Source organism: Triticum aestivum, chromosome 1D (assembly GCF_018294505.1).
Source record: "Triticum aestivum cultivar Chinese Spring chromosome 1D, IWGSC CS RefSeq v2.1, whole genome shotgun sequence".
NCBI lineage: Eukaryota > Viridiplantae > Streptophyta > Magnoliopsida > Poales > Poaceae > Triticum > Triticum aestivum.
This window is the reverse complement of record NC_057796.1, coordinates 487,074,742-487,096,274: the sequence shown is the minus strand read 5'-3', so window position 1 is coordinate 487,096,274 and position 21,533 is coordinate 487,074,742. Positions and strand designations below refer to the sequence as shown.

Here is a 21,533-nt window from a genome sequence, read left to right as displayed (position 1 = left end):
CGAAAGGATGAGCTGTCTTGTCATCCTCAGAATTGTCTTGTCTAGTTCCTACATGAAAAATGAACTTTGAAAGGATGTGTAGTTTATATTTAAAAACAAAGGAAATAAATAGTATTCCTACAAAATTCTTGTACACCAAATGCATCAAAATTTCCGGAATCCTTGCTCCTATGTATCCAAACTGGATGACGCATTCGGTAGGACAATATATAACGGTTGATGAAAGTGCATGCGCCAAACTATAACGGTTCATGGATTTCGAAACGGCTATGACAACCGAACCTAGCAAAGATCCTCTTTTTAATTGAGCATATAAACAAAATCAAACCAAAAAAGGCAAGGAACTAAAAACATTTTTTAATTGGCCCCACAAAATCAAAATAGAAAAGGAAAGTAAATAGAAAACACTTTTAATTGCACTATGAAAATCAAAATGTAAAAGGCAAGCAAATAAAATAAAATATATTTTAAATCGCACTAATAACAAAATCAAAATACCCTTGATTACAGAAAGATAAAATTTACAGCTCAGAGTTTACTTATAAATTAATACAAATCCGGCGCTGATTCAACGCCACCCACCCTCCTTCGTTCTTTCTTCTTCTATTCCTTTCCTCCCAGCTCACTTCTCCCACCCCACCCCACCCCCACCCCCTGTGGCCTCTCCAAGACCCCTCCGACCCACCGCCACCGCCACCGCGCTTGACTCTTGCTTGCTTGGACTCGCGTGTGCGTGCTTCTCTGGAGCTCGTCTTGCTTGCTAGCTAGCTCGGTCGGGCGAGTTCTTGCATGCCTGCTTGGTTAGTGAGGGGGTGGCGCTGGTGGTGAGCGAGTGGCCATGGCGTCGTCGGAGGCCGACCGGGTTCGCCGGCTGACGCTTGAGGCGGGCGGGGGCGTGGACAGGGACAAGCCGGACTCCAAGCGGGACGTGTTCGCGGATCTCGGCTCGCCGGTCTCGCCGCTGCGGCTGCGGGCCACGCCGTCGTCGTCGTCGTCCTCCGCCGGGTCCGCCAAGTCGCCGGCTCTGTGCAATGCGGCGGCGGCGGGCGGGAGGGGCGGCGGTGCTCGGAGCGTGAGCGGGAGGGGGAGCCACTCGGGCGAGCTGGCGGCGGAGAGCGGCAGCGGCAGCGCCAGCAGCAACCCGCCGCGGCCGCCCGGGCACCGGCGCTCCGGATCCGGGCCGCTGATTTTCTCCGGCGGAAGCGGCAGCTCGGGGGGCGGTGGAGGGGGCGGCGGCGGCGGGAGCACGGCCAGCTCGCCGCTCACCAATGCGCTCCCCACCGGCAACATCTGCTCGTCTGGCCGCGTCGCGCCGGCGCCGGCCGCGCCCCGGCCCCGCGCGCGCCCGGACGTGCTCGGATCCGGCACCGGCCACTACGGCCACGGCAGCATCATGCGGGGCGGCATGGCCCCCGCGAGGAGCGGTGGCATTGACGCCGCGCCGCTCGCCGGCAGATCCTCGAGGGCCCCGGCGAGCTTCCCGGCGCCGCCGGACAGCCTGCAGGAGGTCACCCGGGCCGGGAACGAGCTGTACAAGCAGGGCCGGTACGGCGAGGCGCTGCGGCACTACGACCGCGCCCTGGCGCTCTGCCCGGACAGCGCCGCGTGCCGGGGCAACCGCGCCGCCGCGCTCACCGGGCTGGGCCGCCTCGCCGAGGCCCTCCGCGACTGCGAGGAGGCCGTCCGGCTCGACCCGGCCAGCGGCCGCGCCCACGGCCGCCTCGCCGCGCTCTGCCTCCGGTGAGACCCGCTCCTCCATGCATATCTCCCGCTGCATTGCGTTGGATCCCCGAATCCATTGGTCCACACAGATCTTGTGTTTTCACCTTGCTTGCCACTGTTGCTTGTGTGCTAAGCACTTCCTTGCAGATAGTACATCGGTAGCAGCTGCTATTTTGCTTGTCTTCGAAGCAAAAAACTTTGATCTTGCAGCTAGCCAGCTACAAGAGAATATCATTTGAATTCTCTAATTAATTGCGCGCCGCAAATAATGGAAAAGAAAGATTGCATCATTGGTTGGTTTATTGTAGTGAATCAATGTCTTCTTAATGTGCTTCGCGAATTCGCATCGCAGAATGTGGTTCAAATGGAGTGCTTATCTGCATTTTGCATTGTGCATTTAGACCAGAATGTGGTCCTAGTTTATTGTTTCGATCCGACGTTAACGGTGGTCGTGTCAATGTGCGGTAATCGCGCGCTTGAATTGTGACTGAAATGGCATTGGTGATGGCCACATTGCAGGTTTGGGATGGTTGAGAAGGCAAGGAGGCAGCTTACGCTGGCCGGGAACACGAACCAGTCTGACCCTGCTGAGTGGCAGAAACTTCATGAGGTGGAGAGCCATCTGGGGAAATGCATGGATGCGAGGAGGGTCGGGGACTGGAAGAGCGCGCTGAGGGAAGCAGACGCCGCCATTGCCAACGGAGCAGACTCCTCTCAGCTGGTAACCTCTCTGGCCTTATAGCTTGTGATATTTTTTCATCCTATAAAGATACACTGTCATTTCGCGGCCAGCGTCAGAATTCAGTTTCTAACAATGGACCCATGTTTCTTATGCAGCTCCTTGCCATGAGGTCCGAAGCGCTTCTCCGGCTCAACAAACTAGAGGAGGCTGATTCGACTATTACAAGTTTGCTGAAATTGGACAGTGCATCCCTATCTTCAATGTCCACCAAACTGTCAGGCATGGTAGCTGATTCATATGTCCATGTTGTCCAAGCCCAGGTCAACATGGCATTTGGGAGGTACAATTCTATAGCACACTGAGGGATTATGATCAGTTTCCATTTCTGGTACAAGCATTGAAAGTCGGTTTCTGCAGGTTTGATGCAGCTATTGCCGTAGCTGAGAAGGCCAGAGCTATTGATCCTGCAAATGCAGAGGTTGGATTGATCCTGAATAACATGAGGCTAGTAGCACGGGCTCGAGCTCAGGGGAATGACCTTTTTAAAGCAGGCAAGTTTGCTGAGGCATCTATCGCCTATGGTGAAGGGCTCAAGCATGAGTCCTCAAATCCAGTGCTGTACTGCAATAGAGCAGCTTGCTGGTCCAAGTTAGGTCGGTGGGCGAAAGCCGTTGAGGATTGCAATGAGGCGCTGAGGATCCAACCTAGCTACACAAAAGCTCTCTTAAGGCGGGCAGCGTCTTACGCAAAGGTAAGCAACTTACATAGGTTGACATGTTCCTGGTACTCACCTAGTAGTATGCTTTTGACAACTCCCTGTTGGCATTGTTGCAGCTTGAGCGTTGGGCTGATTGTGTGCGAGACTATGAGGTGCTTCGCAAGGAGCTTCCTGGTGACACGGAGGTTGCGGAATCATTGTTCCATGCCCAAGTCGCGCTGAAGACAACCCGTGGTGAGGAGGTATCAAATATGAAGTTTGGTGGAGAGGTTGAGATAGTTACCAGCATAGAGCAAGTCCGAGCTGCTATACATTCGCCTGGTGAGTTTTTCCTTTACAAGTTTTTCCTCTGCTGTTATAAATTTTTTTCATGTCCTTAATTATGCTAGTACATGCTTTGTCCCAGTTCTATACTTGAAAGAGTTATCAAGATTTTCTTGCATATGCTTACTTGTCTGTATTCGGTTCTCAAGATGGCCTGACTGATCAAAATCGACACTTTCAGGGGTGACTGTTCTTTACTTCATGGCAACAATGAATCAGCAGTGCGCACAGATTACCCCATCAGTGGATGCTCTTTGTTCCGAGTGCCCTTCGGTGAATTTTCTGAAGGTAATAAACCTAACATCTCTCTCTGTATATATCAACTATTACAGTATGCAACATCTTACAAAGTCTTCCAAGTTGCTAACCGATCCCTTGCATATGCAAACTTGCAGGTAAATGTTGATGAGAGCCCAATGATTGCAAAGGCAGAGAATGTGCGTGTAGTCCCGGCATTCAAGATATACAAGGACGGCGCACGGGTGAAGGAGATGATCTGCCCTAGCTTACACGTTTTGCGCTATTCAGTGAGGCACTATGCTGTCTCCCATTCTTGAGGAGGTCATACCAGTGGCAGTGCACCCATACTAGTCCTTCGATGCATAGAGTCCCCCGGTCGATTGCCGACATTTTACCAACACATTTTTTCTATAGAATCAGCCCCTCCACAGCACCTCAGCAGCCTCCATTGAGCATGAACCAAATTAAATTTTGTACATCAAAGAGTTTGCCATCACCCCCCATCCTGTTGCTAGCCCTGAGTCCTGACCCTTCATTCGACCTATTCTTGGATCATTTAGGCTCCCTCATTTCCTACTATCACTAGTACCCACCATTGCATCAGCCTTGAGCAATTCTTTCATCTCTTGCAACTCTGCTCTCTGCCACCTCATGCACCATTTCCATACATTCTGCTCTGTCCCGTAGAAAGACGAGAAAAATAAAGCTCCTGACATATTTTTAGATGCATGCCATTGTTAGAGAGGGAGGAGGAAGAGATAAGAAGAGGCCTGCCGAGCGCCGGCTTCTTCATTACGTGTACATAAATCATATTATAGCAAACAAAAATTGGAGGATTGGTTATTCTGCGGAGGAACGAACGGTCGCGCCATTTTTGTCGTCTGGCCAGTTTCCATTTGAGTTGAGAAGGATGTTGATGTAATCTGTGGTAGGAAGGTTGTCATTTTCATGTCCTGTGGAGGGCCATGTGGCGCTGATGTGATACATATACATGCTGACATTTCTTTCTTTGTTTGTTTCTATGAATAAAAATAGCCCGACATTCATTCTTTCTGCCCCATTTGTGCTCTGCTCACTCATGCTGCGGTTGAGTGTTTTTTTTTTTTTTGTCTCCCGTTCTTGCAAATCCTCCATTTTTGTGGCCTTGAAGATCAGCTCGTTGCTATACCTAGCAGAGTTGACAAAAGTGCCAGCATTGTTTCCTTGGAACAAAAGGCGCCATTTTCGCCAATGTTACAGATACAATTGCTACTTACTGAACTGCATTGCACATCGCTGAAGTCTCTTTGGTTCAGAGATTTTTCTTAAATTGTCGTATCGCAATTGTTCGGTTTGCTACGCGAATCAATCGCAATGCCTGCTGAAACTGAATTCCAACCAGCAACCACATGAATCCTACACGATCGAAAATGGCGAATTTTGTTTTGACAAAAAAGAAAATCATAGTAGGTATTACTAGATTTGTTTTGCTCAGGTTTTGGCCAAGGGTTGCGGCAACCAAACTTGCAATGATTTGTGGCTAAGCAACCACCGACTGGCCCTTAATTGGCACCCTTTATTTGCTCCTGTGGCTGGTCGCTCAACACTTGGCATCGGGCCAGCAAGGCAGCACTCAAGTTTTAGTTTAGTTTGTGGGCACAGCTGCCTCGGAGTAAGAGAAAGGGAAGACTTTCTCATCTCTGGATCGAAGAAGATTCCGGCCGATCGTGATAGGGGTATATAGTTTTTCTTCGTCCCGTCTGAATGCACTTTTGACTATCCAGGGTTGGACGTCGACCGCAAATTTGAAGTAATGTTGTAATGTTCGGTACAACTCCCTCGAAACATCAACGGATCAGATCTCTCCGTACCCATTTTGTACGTCTTTTTTAGAGGCAACAACCAACTTTATTCATAATAAACCACAGTTTGTGGGATACAAATAGGGTCATGGGGTTGGATCAGCCACACATCACACATGCCGTGGCTGATCTAAGGATAATGAAGATCTAGCTAGACTATGTGCTTCATCATTAGCAGCACTTCCTTCGAACACAAAGTTGCATGTAAAGTTTAAAATCTAGCTAGACCATGTGCTTCACCATTAGCAGCACTTCCTTTGAACACAAAGTTGCATGTAAAGTTTGACTTCCTGGTTTTGATCTTGGTGATGATTGAGTCAGTACCTGCCATGACTGTCATTCGAGAACAACCTGCTTAGCATCAAAAGCAATTATGAAAGTTATGAAGGCCTAAGCCTTCCCCACTTCACGCCATGTGATGGATTCCAGCGCAACAGCATCCTGTAAACCCAGTATGACAAGCGATGAGATTACCAAGTACTCCCTCCGTAAAATAATATAAAAGTGTTTAACATATTTAAACACTCTTATATTATTTTACAGAGGGAGTAGTTTATGAATTGATCGCGACAAACAGCAGCCGCGCATATGTGTGCTTGAAACTCCCACATCGACACTCAATGAAAGAGTGAGTGATTCGAACTTCTGACCTCCTGGGTTAAGTGCAACAGTAGCAATCAAGTGGGACATCTTACCTGACGTATCCTTTTTTTATTTCTTTTCCCTTTTCAATGCTTAAAACACACATACGCTTTCTTATTTGGTTTTCTTTTCTTTATTTTCTTCTGTTTTAATTTCTCTTTCTTTTTCTTAAATTCGCGAATTTTATTTTAAAATCATGAACTTTCCTTAAATTCATGAACCTTTCAAACTCATGAACATTTTCTTAAATTTGTGAACTTTTTTTCATATCCATGAATGTATTTCAAATGCACAAACTCTTTTCAACTTTTAATCAAAACCCATGATTTTTTTTAATTCATGAACTCTTTTTAAAAATTTATAATTTTTTTTTCAAATTCACAAACTATTTTTTGGAGTTGAGAACTTTTTGTGAAAATCAGCGAAAATTTTCGTGTCCGTGAACATTTTTTTTTCAAAATCGATAAACTTTTTCCAACAGGTACCCGACTGGAGCGATGTCTTCGCCTAGTTGGGCATACTATTTCTTTTCTATCTTTTTTGTTAATTCATTTTTCTACTTTAAAAAATGTTATTCTTTTTGAAACCAGTTCAAAATATTGAAATATTTTTTGGAATACCCAAAAATGTTCTTGTTTTCAAATATTTCTTACAATTTTAAAAAATATTCCAGAATTTCACAAAATGTTCCCGTTTTCGAATTTTTTGTTCACAAATTTTAAAAATGTTTGCCTTTCAAAAAGAAGTTGATAATTTTTTGAAAAACTATATGGTTTGGAATTTGTGTTCTAAGTTTTCATCTATTGTTGGGTGTTTTTTAACAATTTTGGAAAAAGTGTTCAAGTTTGTAAAAAAATTCATACAAAAATTAAAATTCAAAATTGCTTTCAAATTTTAAGAAATGGTTACGAAAAAAAGAAAATGTTCATGTGATTAATAATATGGAAATTTGCAAATAACATAAGCATTCAAATTAGGAAAAGTACATACCCACTGATGCACCTGTCCTGGACTAGGCTAGCACACTTCTCTCAACTTGTGGTTTTTTAGACCATGGATAAGTGATCCCATCTTTTGTAATCAGGTGGGCATGCCCATGTTAGGCATCCATGATAGGTTTGAATGAATTCCGACACCGTTTGCATGTTGCGACACGTCCAGCCATTTATCAACCTTTTTTCACCGTGAAAACTCCAGAAAATGCAAAACTTGTTGAAAACCCAAGGCATGGTGCCTTGAATTGGTCTGCAAGGGCATGAAAAAAATTGGGGCCATTTCAAGGATGTCGAGAAACAACGTGCTCTCTCGTGGCAACAGATGCGAATTTTCTGAACATTGAGAGAACTGACATGTTACCATATTGTTTCCAAGTGTCAAGATATGAAAGGTAGTTCTATAATGATGTTAGGAACCAAACTAGTGCGTGTGAATTGGTTGCCGAACAGAAACAAACCAATTATTGGTCGTGTGAAATTGAAACTTTAATGGTAGAGGCCCTAGTAGATAGTTTCTTGAGAGATCCAACCCAATTTTATTACGAGGTCGCACTGAACCATTCAATTGATTTGAGATTAGACTTAATATAAGTGTGTCCATCCGTGAAACAGTAGCTGGTAATGTGCCACTGATGTTATTGCTGGAGAGTGGAGAGGTCTATGCTAGCATCAGACATAGAAAGGAGGAGTTATTCTTTTGTGATTTGAGCCGCCAAGGAAACCCTGGACCAAGACGGCATGATTCCCCAATCCTAGTGATTGCAAGCTGAATAGAGTTCAACTCCATGATAAAGGAATTTCCAGGTAAGTGTCTCGAGTGACGAGCCCATCCATTTGATTGCAGCCTTAATGCAGGTAAATCAATATAGTAAGCAAGCCATATATACCCGTAAACTCAAGGGCGAGATATTTGAGAAGCAAATTAACAATTGTTAGAGAGAGGGGGCCAATGCCCCCCCCCCCCCCCAACTTGTATGTTTTTGAATTAAGGCAACCTCATAGCTCCACCTAGATATTATTTGATCAACCTTCCCCTCTCCCCACCTAGATATTATTTGATCAACCTCCCGCTCCTAGTTTTTCTCTGACCACCATCACCCCTCCATCCCAAGCTTCTTAACCTCCCCTTGCCTTCTACATTTTATCAATTTATTCATGAGCTCCGTCGCCAAAGTTAGGACATTCTTATTGACAAATGCTTATGTGGATACCCATGCATGCTTTTTTCTTGATGTGCGTGCAAAGTAGTTCACTCTTTGTGACTCGGGCGAGCATCTAAGCTCTGTCTCTGCTTCTGGCTCACTGCACTCCGGTTGAGTTCATTTTATACTTCGTTTGATTCGAGTCAAAGCGAGGTTGCTTGAGCAAGTACTTCGTGAAATTTGTCCGGATAAACCGCATCCAATGTTCACAATACATTTGTTTTTATTTTGTGCTTGGAAATTGGGCACTTGGATGGGAATGTGGGCCATATTTTGCGGTGACCTGCTTGAGCACTGTTCCAACAAACACCATCTTGGGCCCATGAAATCAGAAAAGAAAAAAAAAGAAATGGAGAAGAAGTGGAAAATGTGATGGTTGGCTCATGAAGACTTGTGAGTTGGCGTGCTGTCCCACTTTCGAGGCCCTCCGCCAGAGCGCAGGTTGCAACTGTCTAGATACTGTCTGGCCTAGGGTGTGAAGTCTATAATTTCAAGAGATTATGCGAGAAGATATACTTATTTTTTATTACACTTCTTTTTGTGAGAGAAGATACATCGTTTGAACATGTATCGCCGGAGTGCTCGGTGTCGCATTTCAATTATTTTGAAGTTATTGAAAATATCAATATAATTAAAGTCATGCTTACATATGAGAACAAATGGTAAGCTGAAAACCTCACACGGATTTCAACTTCGTACGTTAATCTGGGGTAAGTAGGGATAATAATGATTCTATGAAGCTGCCAGCACATATTAGGAAGCAAATAATGTACTAGTACTAATCTTATGCATAACAGTTTGTGAATTAACCGGTGGAGTAATTAACCCGCGGGTGACGTCAAGCTAGCGCAGAATTGGAGCTGCAACGCCAACGCTGTGACCACTAGAGCGCAGTGCATATGAGATGTTCCGAGCAGAGAACGTTTGCGCACTGCATGAAAAACATTGTCGGCTGAGTACCTAAAAGGTCTCATTTTACTCCCTCCGTCTCAAAATTCTTGTCTTAGATTTGTCTACATGCGGATGTATCAAGTCACGTTTTAGTATGTATCTAGACAAATCTAAGATAAGAATTTTGGGACGGAGGGAGTATTTGGCAAACGACCAAATAGTTGACATATACATTTTTTGTTCTGTAGTGGGGCATCATGGACACGAAGATTATAACTTTCTAACGATGTTTCTACAAAAATGAGAGATGGTCTCATTTTATTTTCTCTCTTGGCCTCCTTGAGGTTTTCATTTTGGCGCATGTGTGGTGCTGGTTTAGCGAGGCCACACTACAACTCTTCATAATGTGTTTAAATTCGATCATTTTTGCTAGTTCGAGATGCGTGGGCATGTTGAGGAACTCTGGTAATATGGTTTATATTAGCGGAACAAGGAGGACTTCCGAGAAGAGACTATCTCGCCTCCAGGAGATGCATGAAGCTCTGCCTCTCAACCCAAGGCTCAACACTTCAACTTGAACAGTTACTCTGCAGCAGCAGTAGCAGCAGCAGCCGCCGCCGCCACTGGGAGTCACCGTCCAACAGTTACACACTGCAAGTTATACCTTGTACTACCCCATTTACATTCTACAGCAAGTTTGAGAACAACACAAGAGAAGCGGCCTTCACTAATGTGGACAAACTTGGTACCGATCGGTCGCGATTACATTGATGCTCTTGCTTATCTGGTACTACTAGTAGATTCCATTTAGTGCCGATGATATCTTTCGTGGAGGCATCAGCATGAATCACATTTAAATGAAGCAGGTAACACGTTGCTCGAGAAATCGAGAAGCGTTTACCTATCCTGACAGGTGGGGCAACTATGTGCTGGTGAATCCTGGCAGGCGGGCCCCTCTCTTCCAACAACCATGGTGCCACCTCCGACACCGACATGCCTTGGCGACACTTGACACTTGTCATTATCTTTCTGGGATCTTCCTACTATGCAGTATGAACCTAGGCTTCTGAAGCCCTTCAAAATCATCTAAGGGTGCTGTGGTGGTGCAACCGCCCTACAGTTCAGAACACTCGGGACACACCTAGAACTAGCACACTAGAAATCTAGAACCGCACCTTCTAGTCCTATAATACATCTAGCTAGAACAAAATCCGATCCTGGTAGATCTCCAGCGAGTCGATGATCTTCTGCAGCAGCAGCTTCCGGTGCAGCCGGTACCTGCGCATTCCGCAACGTAAAGAACTGTTACCAAGACAGTGGTCCAGGGATAAAATGATTGATGATGATATAGCATGCTGGTGCCCAGAGAGAAACTTCATGGGGGTAGTGTCATATGATATTCGTTAGCTGGTTCCACGTACTTGATCGCGATTTCACGTGTTTTCCTCATAGGCTCGTCGGAATCTGCAACACACATAAAACAGTCCAGCTTCAGTGTCAGAAAAGGGAACGAGAAGAAGATGAATAAACACTAGTGGGAACCAAGAAGCCTGTTACCTAGAATCTCCTCGTCCTGTTGGATCGTGGTCGAGAAAGACTCGGCCATCTTCCGGCACTCCTCCTGCAACGCCTGAGCGGATTTTCTCTCCACACTCGGTATGGCAGGAAGGTCTCCGTCTGACCATGTCGGCAGAGTCCTCGCTGCCGCCACCACTCCTCCGTCGACAAAGGTGCTTTCTCCCGATGTCAATGCAACTGCAAGCAAGCAAACATGAATGAACGAACACGATAGTTTAAATCAGAACGTTGCGGATCAAGCCAGCTCTTCTCTGCGAAATGACTCGTAAGAACATTTTGTGCTCCCTACCGTTGTGGTACAGCTCGTCGTGCAGGCCAGCTATGTTGAAGACTGACAGGAAAGAATCCAGGTGGATCTTGGCAGGGCCCGAGAAGTTTATATGTTCCCAGGGATTCTACAGAATTTGTTGTGTGCATAGAGGGCCACGTAAGTTCGAAAAGTGGGAAAGGAATTTCACCACTGAATTTGCATACAGGGGAATTGTAATTAAACTCAAAGGCATGGATTACCGTTGGTGATGAGAAGCCATATCTCTGCATCAGCGTGCTGTTCACCGCACTCATATAATCGATTGTCATCTGTGCACGGTCAAATATAAAGATTGCATTAAGAAAAGTGATTTCAATTTTTTGAGAGAATAGACACTGCGAGAATAGCATACTTTTATGCTGAGTCTAAGAAGAACAAGGTCCTGCAAAGAACTAGGACTGAACAGACTACTGTAGTATCAATTAACTCGCACATGATTACAAAAAAAAAACTCAACCTACAGAAACTAGCACCTGATGTTTGTTATTTAAAATAACTACCAAGCACCGTGGGGAGGCCAAGCCTCGAACCCCGATGGGCTGCGAGCATGAAGCAGCCAGCCAACTGAGCGACAGTTAAAAAAACAAAGAGGGAGACTACAGATGAATCTGCCAGCAATTGATCTTGAAATACAAGGATTGCCCCTCTCAGGTGCTATAAAATATTTTTCTACCAAGGCATACGGATTGGCCCTCTGAAAAGCAAAATAAGTGTTCTGCAACCAAGGTGCATCTGCAGCTTGTGTACAGTCTACTCTTTAAACAGTACCTCATCTCCTTTTTTTATAGCATGCCCCGCCTTAATCATAACTTCAAGCATTCGATCTTTGAAACGCCAATGCAGGAAACAGTTAGCATCAGGTGAGTGATTCAGCATATCTGGAGCAAAAAGAGAAATTGTAAGTCATCTTTCAGGCTTGCAGTTCTGAATTTTGTGACCACGATTTCAAGCCAACTCATATGCTAGAGTTATGAAAATAATGAACAATCATACAGTATTCACCGATACAAATAAAAAATTGAAGTATTTACTAAAAGAGTTTTTTTGTTGATTTTCAGACTGAAAATAAGTAAATGGGTGAAAGAAGAATAAACATTAACAAGTACCGGCATAAGGAGCTAGGACATTTGCATCTTGAATGAAAGCTCCCATTCTCATATTCAAGTTGAAAGAGCGAGACTGAACAATGCTCACTGCCCAGAGAAATCTCTCGTGGTCAGGGGCAAGCCGCTTTAGCTTGAGAGGGATTGCTTTGTGCTGGACATTACCCATCAAGCCAGTGTTAGAGGTATCCAAGCCAGCAAAGTGGATAAAATAGCACAAAAGTGTACCCAGTGTTTCTGCCAAAAATCAACTGCTCGCTGCTGGCGTTTTAACATCTCTGAGGACAGATCTTCGTCTTCCAGTTCCATTAGATCCTCCTGCAAGCCAGGCAGGTAAATAAGCAAAACTCATTCAAAGTTGTGAGAAGCTTCCATGTGAAAAGGAAGTCAAAGCAGGAGTTACGTTTTAGTTAGCTATAGAGTACCTTCGGTGCCAGAAGCAAGCTGGTGCATTCATCACCACTAGGCAAAAAATCACCGTATAACTGCCAAAAGTTGTTTTCTACATCAAATGCGTAGAGAAGAAGGCAGGCTAATCTTAAATCCCAATCTGTCTGCAAGAAAATACGAATCACATTAGTCTGCAGTCCACATCCCTGTTGATTACTGAAGCTTTGACACTCAAATGAACGGAGAAAACAGGATTAATCAAGTATTTAGAGTGATATAATTCCCTCTGCTCCAATTTAACAGCAAGGATGATTTTCGCAGGCATATGGTAGGAATGTGCAGTAAAATTGATATGGAGTCTCAATTACGCAGGCTCTTCAGCACTCATGCTGTAGAAATTTACATCATAAAAAATATGGAAACGAAGAACAAACATATAACCACAACTTCAACACGTCGAACTAGACTCTTTCCAAGGTGTTTCACATAACCAAACAAATAAAATTATTTGATGCAAGGACCCCACAAGTGGTTAACAAACTGATCAGTATAGCAGAGCTGCCCATGAAATACACAAGAAACCGGGGGAAAACAATAGTTTGATTTCCGTTTTCACAACATGACAACTCATCCATTTACCTCGGGATTTGTTGACTCGATAATATCGAATATAGGATGTCCTAGTGGGATAATGTCAGGAAAGAACATCCAAGGATGGTTTTTAGTTATAGTCAGCATGAGCTCCAATGGAATCTCCATTATCACCTGGTGGACAAAAAATAGTAGTGTATCAGTCAAGAAAATTCAACATCATTCTGCAACTGAACTTAATTTCTTATTCAAACAGCAACAGCATGCATGACTAGCCACATCACTACTTCTGACCAGTCAATGTGTGGCATCCAGGTGACATATTTTATTTGGTTAAGAACATCACTGTAAAATGTAAAATAAATGAATAATAAAGATCATTAAGGGGTGATAGGTATTGCTTGAAATCTATGCCTATGGTTAACAGAATAGATGATCAAGTTGGCAGTATACAAGGTTAAACTTAAACCTATGCCTATGGTTACATCTGATCCAACTTGTGCGTGTGTATCATTAGAGAAACTGGAACCATACGACCAGAGCTGGCATTTCGTACAAGTACCACTGCCCGTTAGAATGTTCAGGTCCCACATGCCACTGAGACAGAGACATTGAGTACTAATTTTTCAGAACTGCAAGCACTGTCCTGGTTCAAATGTTGTATACAAACGAACAGTTATAGGCACCATCAAGTGGAAGCATGGAGCTAGGCATTAACACAAGAGCATGTCTCTAGCAGTCTAGTATAACAAATTTACTTCACTGTTCAACGGTCTTCAGATGGATAATCCTAATAAGCAGTGAGCAATGTGTAGTGTTAGTGGCACCAAAAGACAGTAGTACTAATCAGTGGTGAGGAGGCGAAATGCAGCAATGATAAGGGAAAGGAAGCGGCGGCCAGCGGCTGACCCTGGCTCGGCGGAGCGGGTCGACGTCCCGGGAGGCGTAGACGCCCATGCCGTCGGGGCCCTCGAGGAACTCGACCCCGTAGGCGCGCATCATCCGGGCGTATCCGATCCGGTAGAAGTCCGGGTCGGCCGCCTCCATCTGCACACACACAAACACGTCGCCCAAGCAGCGTCAGCGAGGGATGGAGGGAGCGGCACAGCGCAATGCCAGGGGGAGGCGAACCCACCTCGTCCGGGTAGGGCTCGTCCTCCTGCGGCGGGTCGAGGAGCCTGAGCGGGGGCGCCTCGTACTCCTCCACGGCGGCGGCGGCGGCCTCCTCCACCGGCGCCGGCGGCGGGTCGCGGAGGCGCGGCCGGCCGGCGTGCGGGGGAGGGGAGAGGAGGAGGCGACGGGAGGAGGTGATGCGGCGGGGCGGGAAGGTTGGGGCCGGGAGGGGGAGCGGGGAGGGGAGGAGGAGAGGGGAGGCGACGGGGGTCGCCATGGGAGGGAGCGCAGGCGGCCGGAGAGTGGAGTGAAGACGTTATCTATTCAGTTTGGCGGGCTCTCGCCGCGTGGGGGGTATCCGTTAGTCGCGGCTGCTTCCGCTTTCGCCACGGGGAAGCGGTAACCAAATAAACACTATCTTCACTTTGCATTTTAACATTTTACTCATGTGCTCCTAATATCTCAAATCAAAATAGAAATAAAGATTCAGCGATGGGGTTCTGATCCTAACATTCTTTTACTTTGCAGAAAAACCTTCAGCTGTGACTGTGTAAAAGCCCAAGAAAAAAAAGTTAAAAATTGCAACGAGATCCCTAGGGGTGTGACCGTCATCATCCACTCAGCTGGGTCGAAGGGCCACCGCTGCCATTCCATCGCCCGTGAACGGAATTCATCGAGATGACAGTAACACAAGCGCCATGAAGAAGCCGTCACGGTAGGGTGGGTTGCAGAAGAGTCAAATCTCCAAAACTTCTCATAGACCTCACGTCGGCTCCGGAGGTCGCACTAACCTGATACAAACGAGGCAGGGTGACTAAAATGTAAATAATGGCCACCGGTGGTGCCTCGCTGATAAACCCCTGGAAACCCTAACTTCAGTAGCGAAAAAAGTCGGCCCGAGTCATCAACGCCACTGCAAACGACCTCTTCGAGATTGGAAGTCATGGAGGAATGTTTTTTGTAGGCGTTGTCGTGAAACCCTAACGCTAACCTATCCATGATACAACGTCAAGGCAGCAGGCTTCCGCACACCCCATGATGTCGGAGAGTTGGGATTGTGGGCTTGACGCCGGTGGAGGACGATGGCTCTCCCTTATCGCCTTGAGGGCGAAAGCGATGATACTTTTTGTGGGTTAACTTATGGTTTGGTACGAACCAATTAAAAAAATCTATTATGACTAAAATAAAATATTGAGAAAACTCTTCCTCTTTGATTCACAAGAATCTAAGATATCGGGTTATGAAATGTAGGGCATGCTGCTAAAAAAGTGTGGCAGGGCACAACTATGATAGTGAAACAAACAAACCACGAGCCACTGCCACATTTGTAGCAAAGTTTGGCAATGTGTGAATTATTAACCAAACATGCTCATAGATTAATAATGCTCGAGTGAATTATGCTATTATAAGAATATTTTGGCTTGGATATTCTTTTCATGTAAAACCGTTATGAAAATATCAAGAAACATATTGAAACGACATAATCTGATCAACATAAATATGGTTAAAGCATTCCAATCAACAAAAGTGCTGTACTGCCATGTGATTGACCCAAATACTTTTAATTTGAATGCAAAGAAGCTTATCTTAGTTAGCTCTACAAACTATAAACAGAGAAAGAAACTGGAATTAACTGGGAAGAAACAGTAACCATAAGTTTCTTAAAGGAAATCAAAGTACACACCCAACAACCCAGGCTCTGTCTCGACAAGACTAAGACTTTCTAAGATGGTCTACCTTATTATTTAGTCCAGACGCAAGGATCAAAAACATTCGGCTGCATATCAGCACAGAACCTAATACTATACAAGGTGCTCATGTATAAAATGCTAGTCCTCTATTTTTTTCCTAGGCTCTGACCGTCGCCCTTCTTGTAGGGCCGCCGGCCCTGCTGATAAGTTGCTCAGCCGTTTGTCGCAGTCGACGGGACGATGAGGACCACAGAAGACAGGCGAGATGATCCCCTTGGCGAAACCGACGGTACGCTAACCATGGGTACTGCCATTGCCGTTGGCATGGCAGGTTCCATTTGCTACACCACCATTGGCTTGCTTCTGCGCGTGCCCGTTCTGGTGTACTAGGGGTGTTGAGGAGCTGTCACCGAGCTTGTGTTTAGCCGCAACCACATGGCCATTGCAGCTGTCCTGCAGCACCTGATCCAGCTGCCCACACGCTGCGGCGATTAGTCCTGTAGGCAACGTGTGGATGTTTGAGCAGATTGTCAGTGTTTGCTGTAGCTTCCCACTGGACCAAGATAGTTTCCAGTAAGTGTCAAGTAGCTTACCGACAAATGGAGGTGAAGGTTTTGAAGGCGTTGACTTGAACTCTGGATGGAATTGGACGCCGACGAAGAACCGGTGATCAGGTATTTCAATGATCTAGAAAAATAGTAGTTATAATGGTGAATCAACTAGCATGGTGAAGCACAAGTAAGATTCTTGGTTCTGTTATTATACATACCTCCATTCTCTGTCCAGTCTCGTCCTTGCCAACAAACTGAAGTCCAGCATTTTCAAATGCTGGCACCATATCAGGATTTACCTGCAGACACCCATTTTAAAACAAAACAATGAATGTGGTCAAAAAGGGAACAAAGACCATGTTAAACGCATCCAAAGCATTTATACATCGATATGACTGAGCAAAGATTATTACAGACCTCATATCTGTGCCGATGCCTCTCATCTACGTAGTTGACATCACCATAGCTGAGTGATCAAAACAAAACTCATGAGTGGGCAAGGAGTAGTGTCAACCCAGACAACTATAACAGAGAACATGCACTGCACTCACAGCTTGGCGGATTTGCAGTCAGTAACCTTGAAAAATGTTCTCCTTGATCCAAGGCGCATGGTCCCACCCATATGTGTTTTTGAACCCTAAAAAAATATTAATAAATTGTAAGGAACCATATGTGAGCTCAAGGCAGTTTCCAGTTTCAAAATAAAACTAAATGCAATACGTTGTATACAGAAAAAATGCCACAGGTCTGCAGATAAATAATTTCCCCTGCAAGTTGTTAAAGTTATGGGTGGAGGTTGTGTGTTGTGTGTGTGTGCTTGAAGATTACCTCTGGCATAAAAATAACACATGGGGTCTTCGTATTGGGATTAAATTCTGTGCTGTCCGCATCAGGGAATTTCATAACATGGCGCGCAAACTCTACAACAGCAAGCTGCATGCCAAGGCATATACCAAGATAGGGGACATTGTTTTCACGGGCATACTTAGCAGCCATCATTTTCCCTTTAACACCTCTGTCTCCAAAGCCACCGGGCACTAAAACGCCATCAGCGCCCTGGAATGAAAATCTGTCAGACAGGTACAAATTGTAAATTTGACAGTATTTAAGGGCATAAACTCCTCACCTTCAATAAAGTCCATGCTGCTTTGTAAGCATCAGGCGCCTATAAAATTTAACCACGGACAGGTGAGGAAATGCAGTAAAGAAAAGACTAAAGTAACTGCATACTATGTGTAGTTCAAACCTCAGAAGCAGTTGAATCCTCAAGATCAGTGGAAGCAACCCAATCTACAACAAGTTTTTTGTGGCAAGAGACAGAAGCATGCAAAAGTGCCTACAAAAGAATGCAGAAAAAAATGTTGGACAACAATAAACAGATTTAACAACAAGACTGAAACAATGGCCACAATGATCATCTCACCTTTAACACAGAAAGGTACGAATCAGACAGACCAGTGTACTTTCCAACCATGGCAATCCTCACCTGAAACAACAGTGCAGTATAATTGGGCCTAAGTAAAGGTTTCCAGACAGATAAAACAATTGAAAAGGACGAACAGAAACCAACTTCATCCTGTAGGGTGTCATATAAAGTAGCCCTTGCCACCCATTCATCCAACTTCGGCTCCTGGGCAACGCTGCAAACATGGGAAAGAAGATTCAGAACACCATGTCAGCATGGCATCTTTGGAAGAAAACCTCAATAAGGTACATGAAAACAAACCTTTCAAGATTCAGAACTTTAAGAATAGCATTGTGTGCTTTCTGGTCCTGAAATGGAAATGGAAAATGAAAATATCATATAGTGCATGGGAAAGATGTACATTTATACATAAATAATGAGATGCGCTATACCCGTAACAGCAAAGGAATATGCCAAATGTTCGAAACATCATATAGAGTGAAAATATTAGCAGCCTGCAACCAAAAGAATTCATTATCAACAAGAGCGATCAGCTGCACATACACATTATCCGTTGTAGAAAAGGACAATTTCAATACCGGCACATGACAAAACTGGGAGAGTTTTTCTTTCACATTTTCCTCTAGCTCCTGTCACCAATAAAGCATGAGAAGTTAACAAATCAATACGGGTCAGAGACATGGTAAGTTGGACGGGTCCATTGACTAACCTTAGTACTGCGACAAGCTAGCATATTTGGCGTGAGACCAAGTCCTCTCAGACCACGTACACTGTGTTGAGTTGGCTTAGTTTTCTACAATAACAGCAAGCCATACGTAACAAAGTATATTAAATATGATGTTAGTTATGCTTAGTGCCTTAGTCACAACACCAAGCCACAATCAGCAAAGCGAAGACTGGCATTATGAACTGACTGAGAAATGAGAAGTTTACTTACCTGCTCACCGACAACATTCAATACCGGAACCAGACTGACATGTACCAAACAGAAATTACCAGCACCTGGCAAATAAATAAAGAACATGGAAATAATGATATTAGTACCACCATGTAGAAGATTAAAAAAATGTAACATGCAAGTTCCTTACCAACACGATAGGAGAATTGACCTAGAGCTTCAATAAATGGCATGGATTCAATATCCCCTGCAGCACATCATTAAGTTACAGAAGATTAGAACCCCAAAATGAATTGTAAGCAAAGAGAGTCTTAAAAATGAACAGAATGTTAAAAGTTATCTCTTGCACCTATAGTGCCACCCAGTTCTATAACACAGACATCGGCAGGTCCCTCCTGGCCATCAACAGGAACCATTGCAACACGCTCAATCCAATCTTGTATAGCATTTGTAATGTGTGGGACAACCTTAATTAAAGGAAAAAAAACATGATCATATTAGATTCCCAAGAAATGTTCAATGTAAGTTGCCAAATTTCAAGTAAGAAAAAAAAGATGGGTCTGGAGGAAGTGGCTTGCACCTGCACAGTCTTTCCCAGGTATTCTCCCTCTCTTTCTTTATTAATAACAGACTGCAATAAAAATATATTAATATTAAGTTAAATAAACAAGCAAGATCAGACTATTTTGCAACTTCTACAACACATATTTACAAATGCACATGTTTTACATGCCACTATTCTGAGTTTCTCACTTTACTCATATGCTTAAGTATAAGTTATATTGCACATTCAATATACAGGTGGATGAGAAAACAAGTTTTTTTTATATCCTAAGCTGTTACAAGATGTCAACATCAAAATGTACGAAGCTTTATTAAATTAAATTATGTTTGATGGCTATGTAACAAAGAAAGTGGATAAGAAGCTAATGACCTTGTATGGACCAAGTCATACAGTTAAGATTAATAAATTGCAGTGATGTTGAAATACAGCCAACGATTCAGCATGAACATTATCCGAACCAGCTATAGTTTGACATTGCCATTAAGCAGGAGGTGGTGGTAGGTTGTAGTTGCACACCTGGTAGATCTTTCCAGTAGTTATGTTGTTGTCACGTGTCAGCTTAATGTCTAGAAACCTCTCATAGTTTCCGAGATCCAAATCCACCTGCAACAATATAAGGCTATATCAACTGAACAGATCTGTGCCAGCATTAAAACATCAATGACTTAGTCATATAGCAAATCCCAATACCTCGCCACCATCATCTAGAACAAACACTTCGCCATGTTCAAAAGGAGACATGGTTCCAGCATCAGTGTTAAGGTAAGGATCTGCACATTTGAGTGATACAATCAGAAAATGCCAACCTTGCAAGAACAGAAGTAATCAGTCAAAGCATCCGGCCAGGCAATAGCCAGCATTGCCCCAACGCTACAACACAAAAATTACTCGAAATGATGATTCTTCCTGGCAATAACATAAACAAATAGCCACAAGGAGCCAAGAGAAAGAAGGGTGTAGTTAACTAGAAACCAATAACTATCAAACGATGAGTAGCATAAACAAACTAATCCGAGTTTATCCAACGTGTACCCTACGTGTATCGCCGATGGTTGGATGCTGGAATGGTAGAAATCTAAACCGGGCCTCCGTGGCGCGGCGACAACGCATCGAGAATCCCTCCGGAACACACGAGGCCTCCAGCACAGAAACAAGAAATGGAGGGATAAACCTAGTGGTGGTTCTTTAAACTTATCCTGGCCACCTTGTACCATTTAGATTGGATACAACAGCACTGAGGACCAAACCCGGCTAATTCTTGATCCTTTCCTGATTCACATCAATATGATCCATGGACAAATCACGGACAGGCGAAATAAAAGGTTGGCTGGTGCCGGGTGAAGCCGCTGCTACTGTTCAGCACCGTTCAAAATCCCAAGGCCGCGCCAGCGGCGCCCCCCCAATGCGGAGCCCCTGGTCGGGGACGGGGGACGGGCCTCGCCTGAAATTCCTGCCCGGGGACGGCGGAATCCCCTCGAAAACCGGGGTATTTCGATATAGGACGGCCCCCGTGTAACAAACCCGGGAAAAGAGGGGAAAAGAAATCTAAAGAAACGTATCGGGCCGGCGGCGGCGGCCGCCGGTATCCGGTCTCTCTCTCGGCGGAGCGGGGCGCGGGAGGGCGAGGAGGGGGCGGGGCGCGTACCGATCTTGATGGAGGTAATGCGGAGGCCGCAGGCCTTGAGCACGACGCCGATGCTGCTGGCCGTCACCCCCTTCCCGAGGCCGCTCACCACGCCGCCGGTCACCAGGACGTACTTCATCTCGCCGGGGCGCCTCTCTCTCTCTCTCCGCCCCTCCTCTCGTCCGCCAACGCCTCAGCCCTCCGCCGCCGCGATTCGTCCGGTCCGGCGCGAGTGTGTGCGGGGTGGGGGTTCAAGCGCGCAGCCGTCACGAGAGGGAGAGGGGAACGGCGCAGGGGATAGAGACGAGACGAGGGCTTCGCTCCCGGTATTTATACCCCCGAAAACCTTTCCCCCTCTATCCCCTCTCTATTTCTTCCAAATCTGGAAAGGGTCTTATATTTCCACCCCTTTTGAATGGTGAAACCTTATGTTTGA

The 21,533-nt window shown here is 45.1% G+C and overlaps 3 protein-coding genes across 4 annotated transcripts; 1 reads left to right on the top strand and 2 right to left on the bottom strand.

Annotated features, from left to right (window-relative positions):
- The first annotated feature begins 625 nt into the window (after positions 1-625).
- Positions 626-4,735, top strand: LOC123183319 (TPR repeat-containing thioredoxin TTL1). Its single transcript, XM_044596102.1, has 7 exons — positions 626-1,740; positions 2,242-2,443; positions 2,560-2,744; positions 2,822-3,155; positions 3,239-3,443; positions 3,628-3,734; positions 3,842-4,735. Exons 1-7 carry the CDS (start codon positions 839-841, stop codon positions 4,001-4,003), a joined length of 2,097 nt encoding a protein of 698 aa, XP_044452037.1. The 5' UTR covers positions 626-838; the 3' UTR covers positions 4,004-4,735.
- A 5,344-nt stretch (positions 4,736-10,079) lies between these two features.
- LOC123183318 (protein PLASTID TRANSCRIPTIONALLY ACTIVE 14) lies at positions 10,080-14,634 on the bottom strand. Its single transcript, XM_044596101.1, has 12 exons — positions 14,365-14,634; positions 14,139-14,276; positions 13,278-13,403; positions 12,674-12,802; positions 12,477-12,566; positions 12,252-12,402; positions 11,914-12,023; positions 11,346-11,414; positions 11,125-11,230; positions 10,815-11,012; positions 10,679-10,721; positions 10,080-10,535 (listed from the first exon to the last, which is right to left on the bottom strand). The coding sequence occupies exons 1-12, from the start codon at positions 14,617-14,619 to the stop codon at positions 10,457-10,459; spliced, it is 1,494 nt and encodes a 497-aa protein (XP_044452036.1). The 5' UTR covers positions 14,620-14,634; the 3' UTR covers positions 10,080-10,456.
- A 1,315-nt stretch (positions 14,635-15,949) lies between these two features.
- Positions 15,950-21,412, bottom strand: LOC123183317 (CTP synthase). 2 transcript variants are annotated; one of them, XM_044596100.1, is made up of 21 exons: positions 21,119-21,412; positions 20,164-20,243; positions 19,990-20,076; positions 19,489-19,539; positions 19,258-19,375; positions 19,099-19,155; positions 18,948-19,012; positions 18,720-18,803; positions 18,589-18,639; positions 18,442-18,504; positions 18,311-18,357; positions 18,155-18,224; positions 18,008-18,070; positions 17,831-17,920; positions 17,711-17,749; positions 17,413-17,640; positions 17,136-17,221; positions 17,002-17,050; positions 16,803-16,883; positions 16,627-16,720; positions 15,950-16,530 (listed from the first exon to the last, which is right to left on the bottom strand). In XM_044596100.1, exons 1-21 carry the CDS (start codon positions 21,234-21,236, stop codon positions 16,328-16,330), a joined length of 1,824 nt encoding a protein of 607 aa, XP_044452035.1. In that variant the 5' UTR covers positions 21,237-21,412; the 3' UTR covers positions 15,950-16,327. The 2 variants fall into 2 exon arrangements, with proteins under 2 accessions (XP_044452035.1, XP_044452034.1); XM_044596099.1 differs by having other exon boundaries at positions 18,008-18,224.
- Positions 21,413-21,533: the final 121 nt, after the last annotated feature.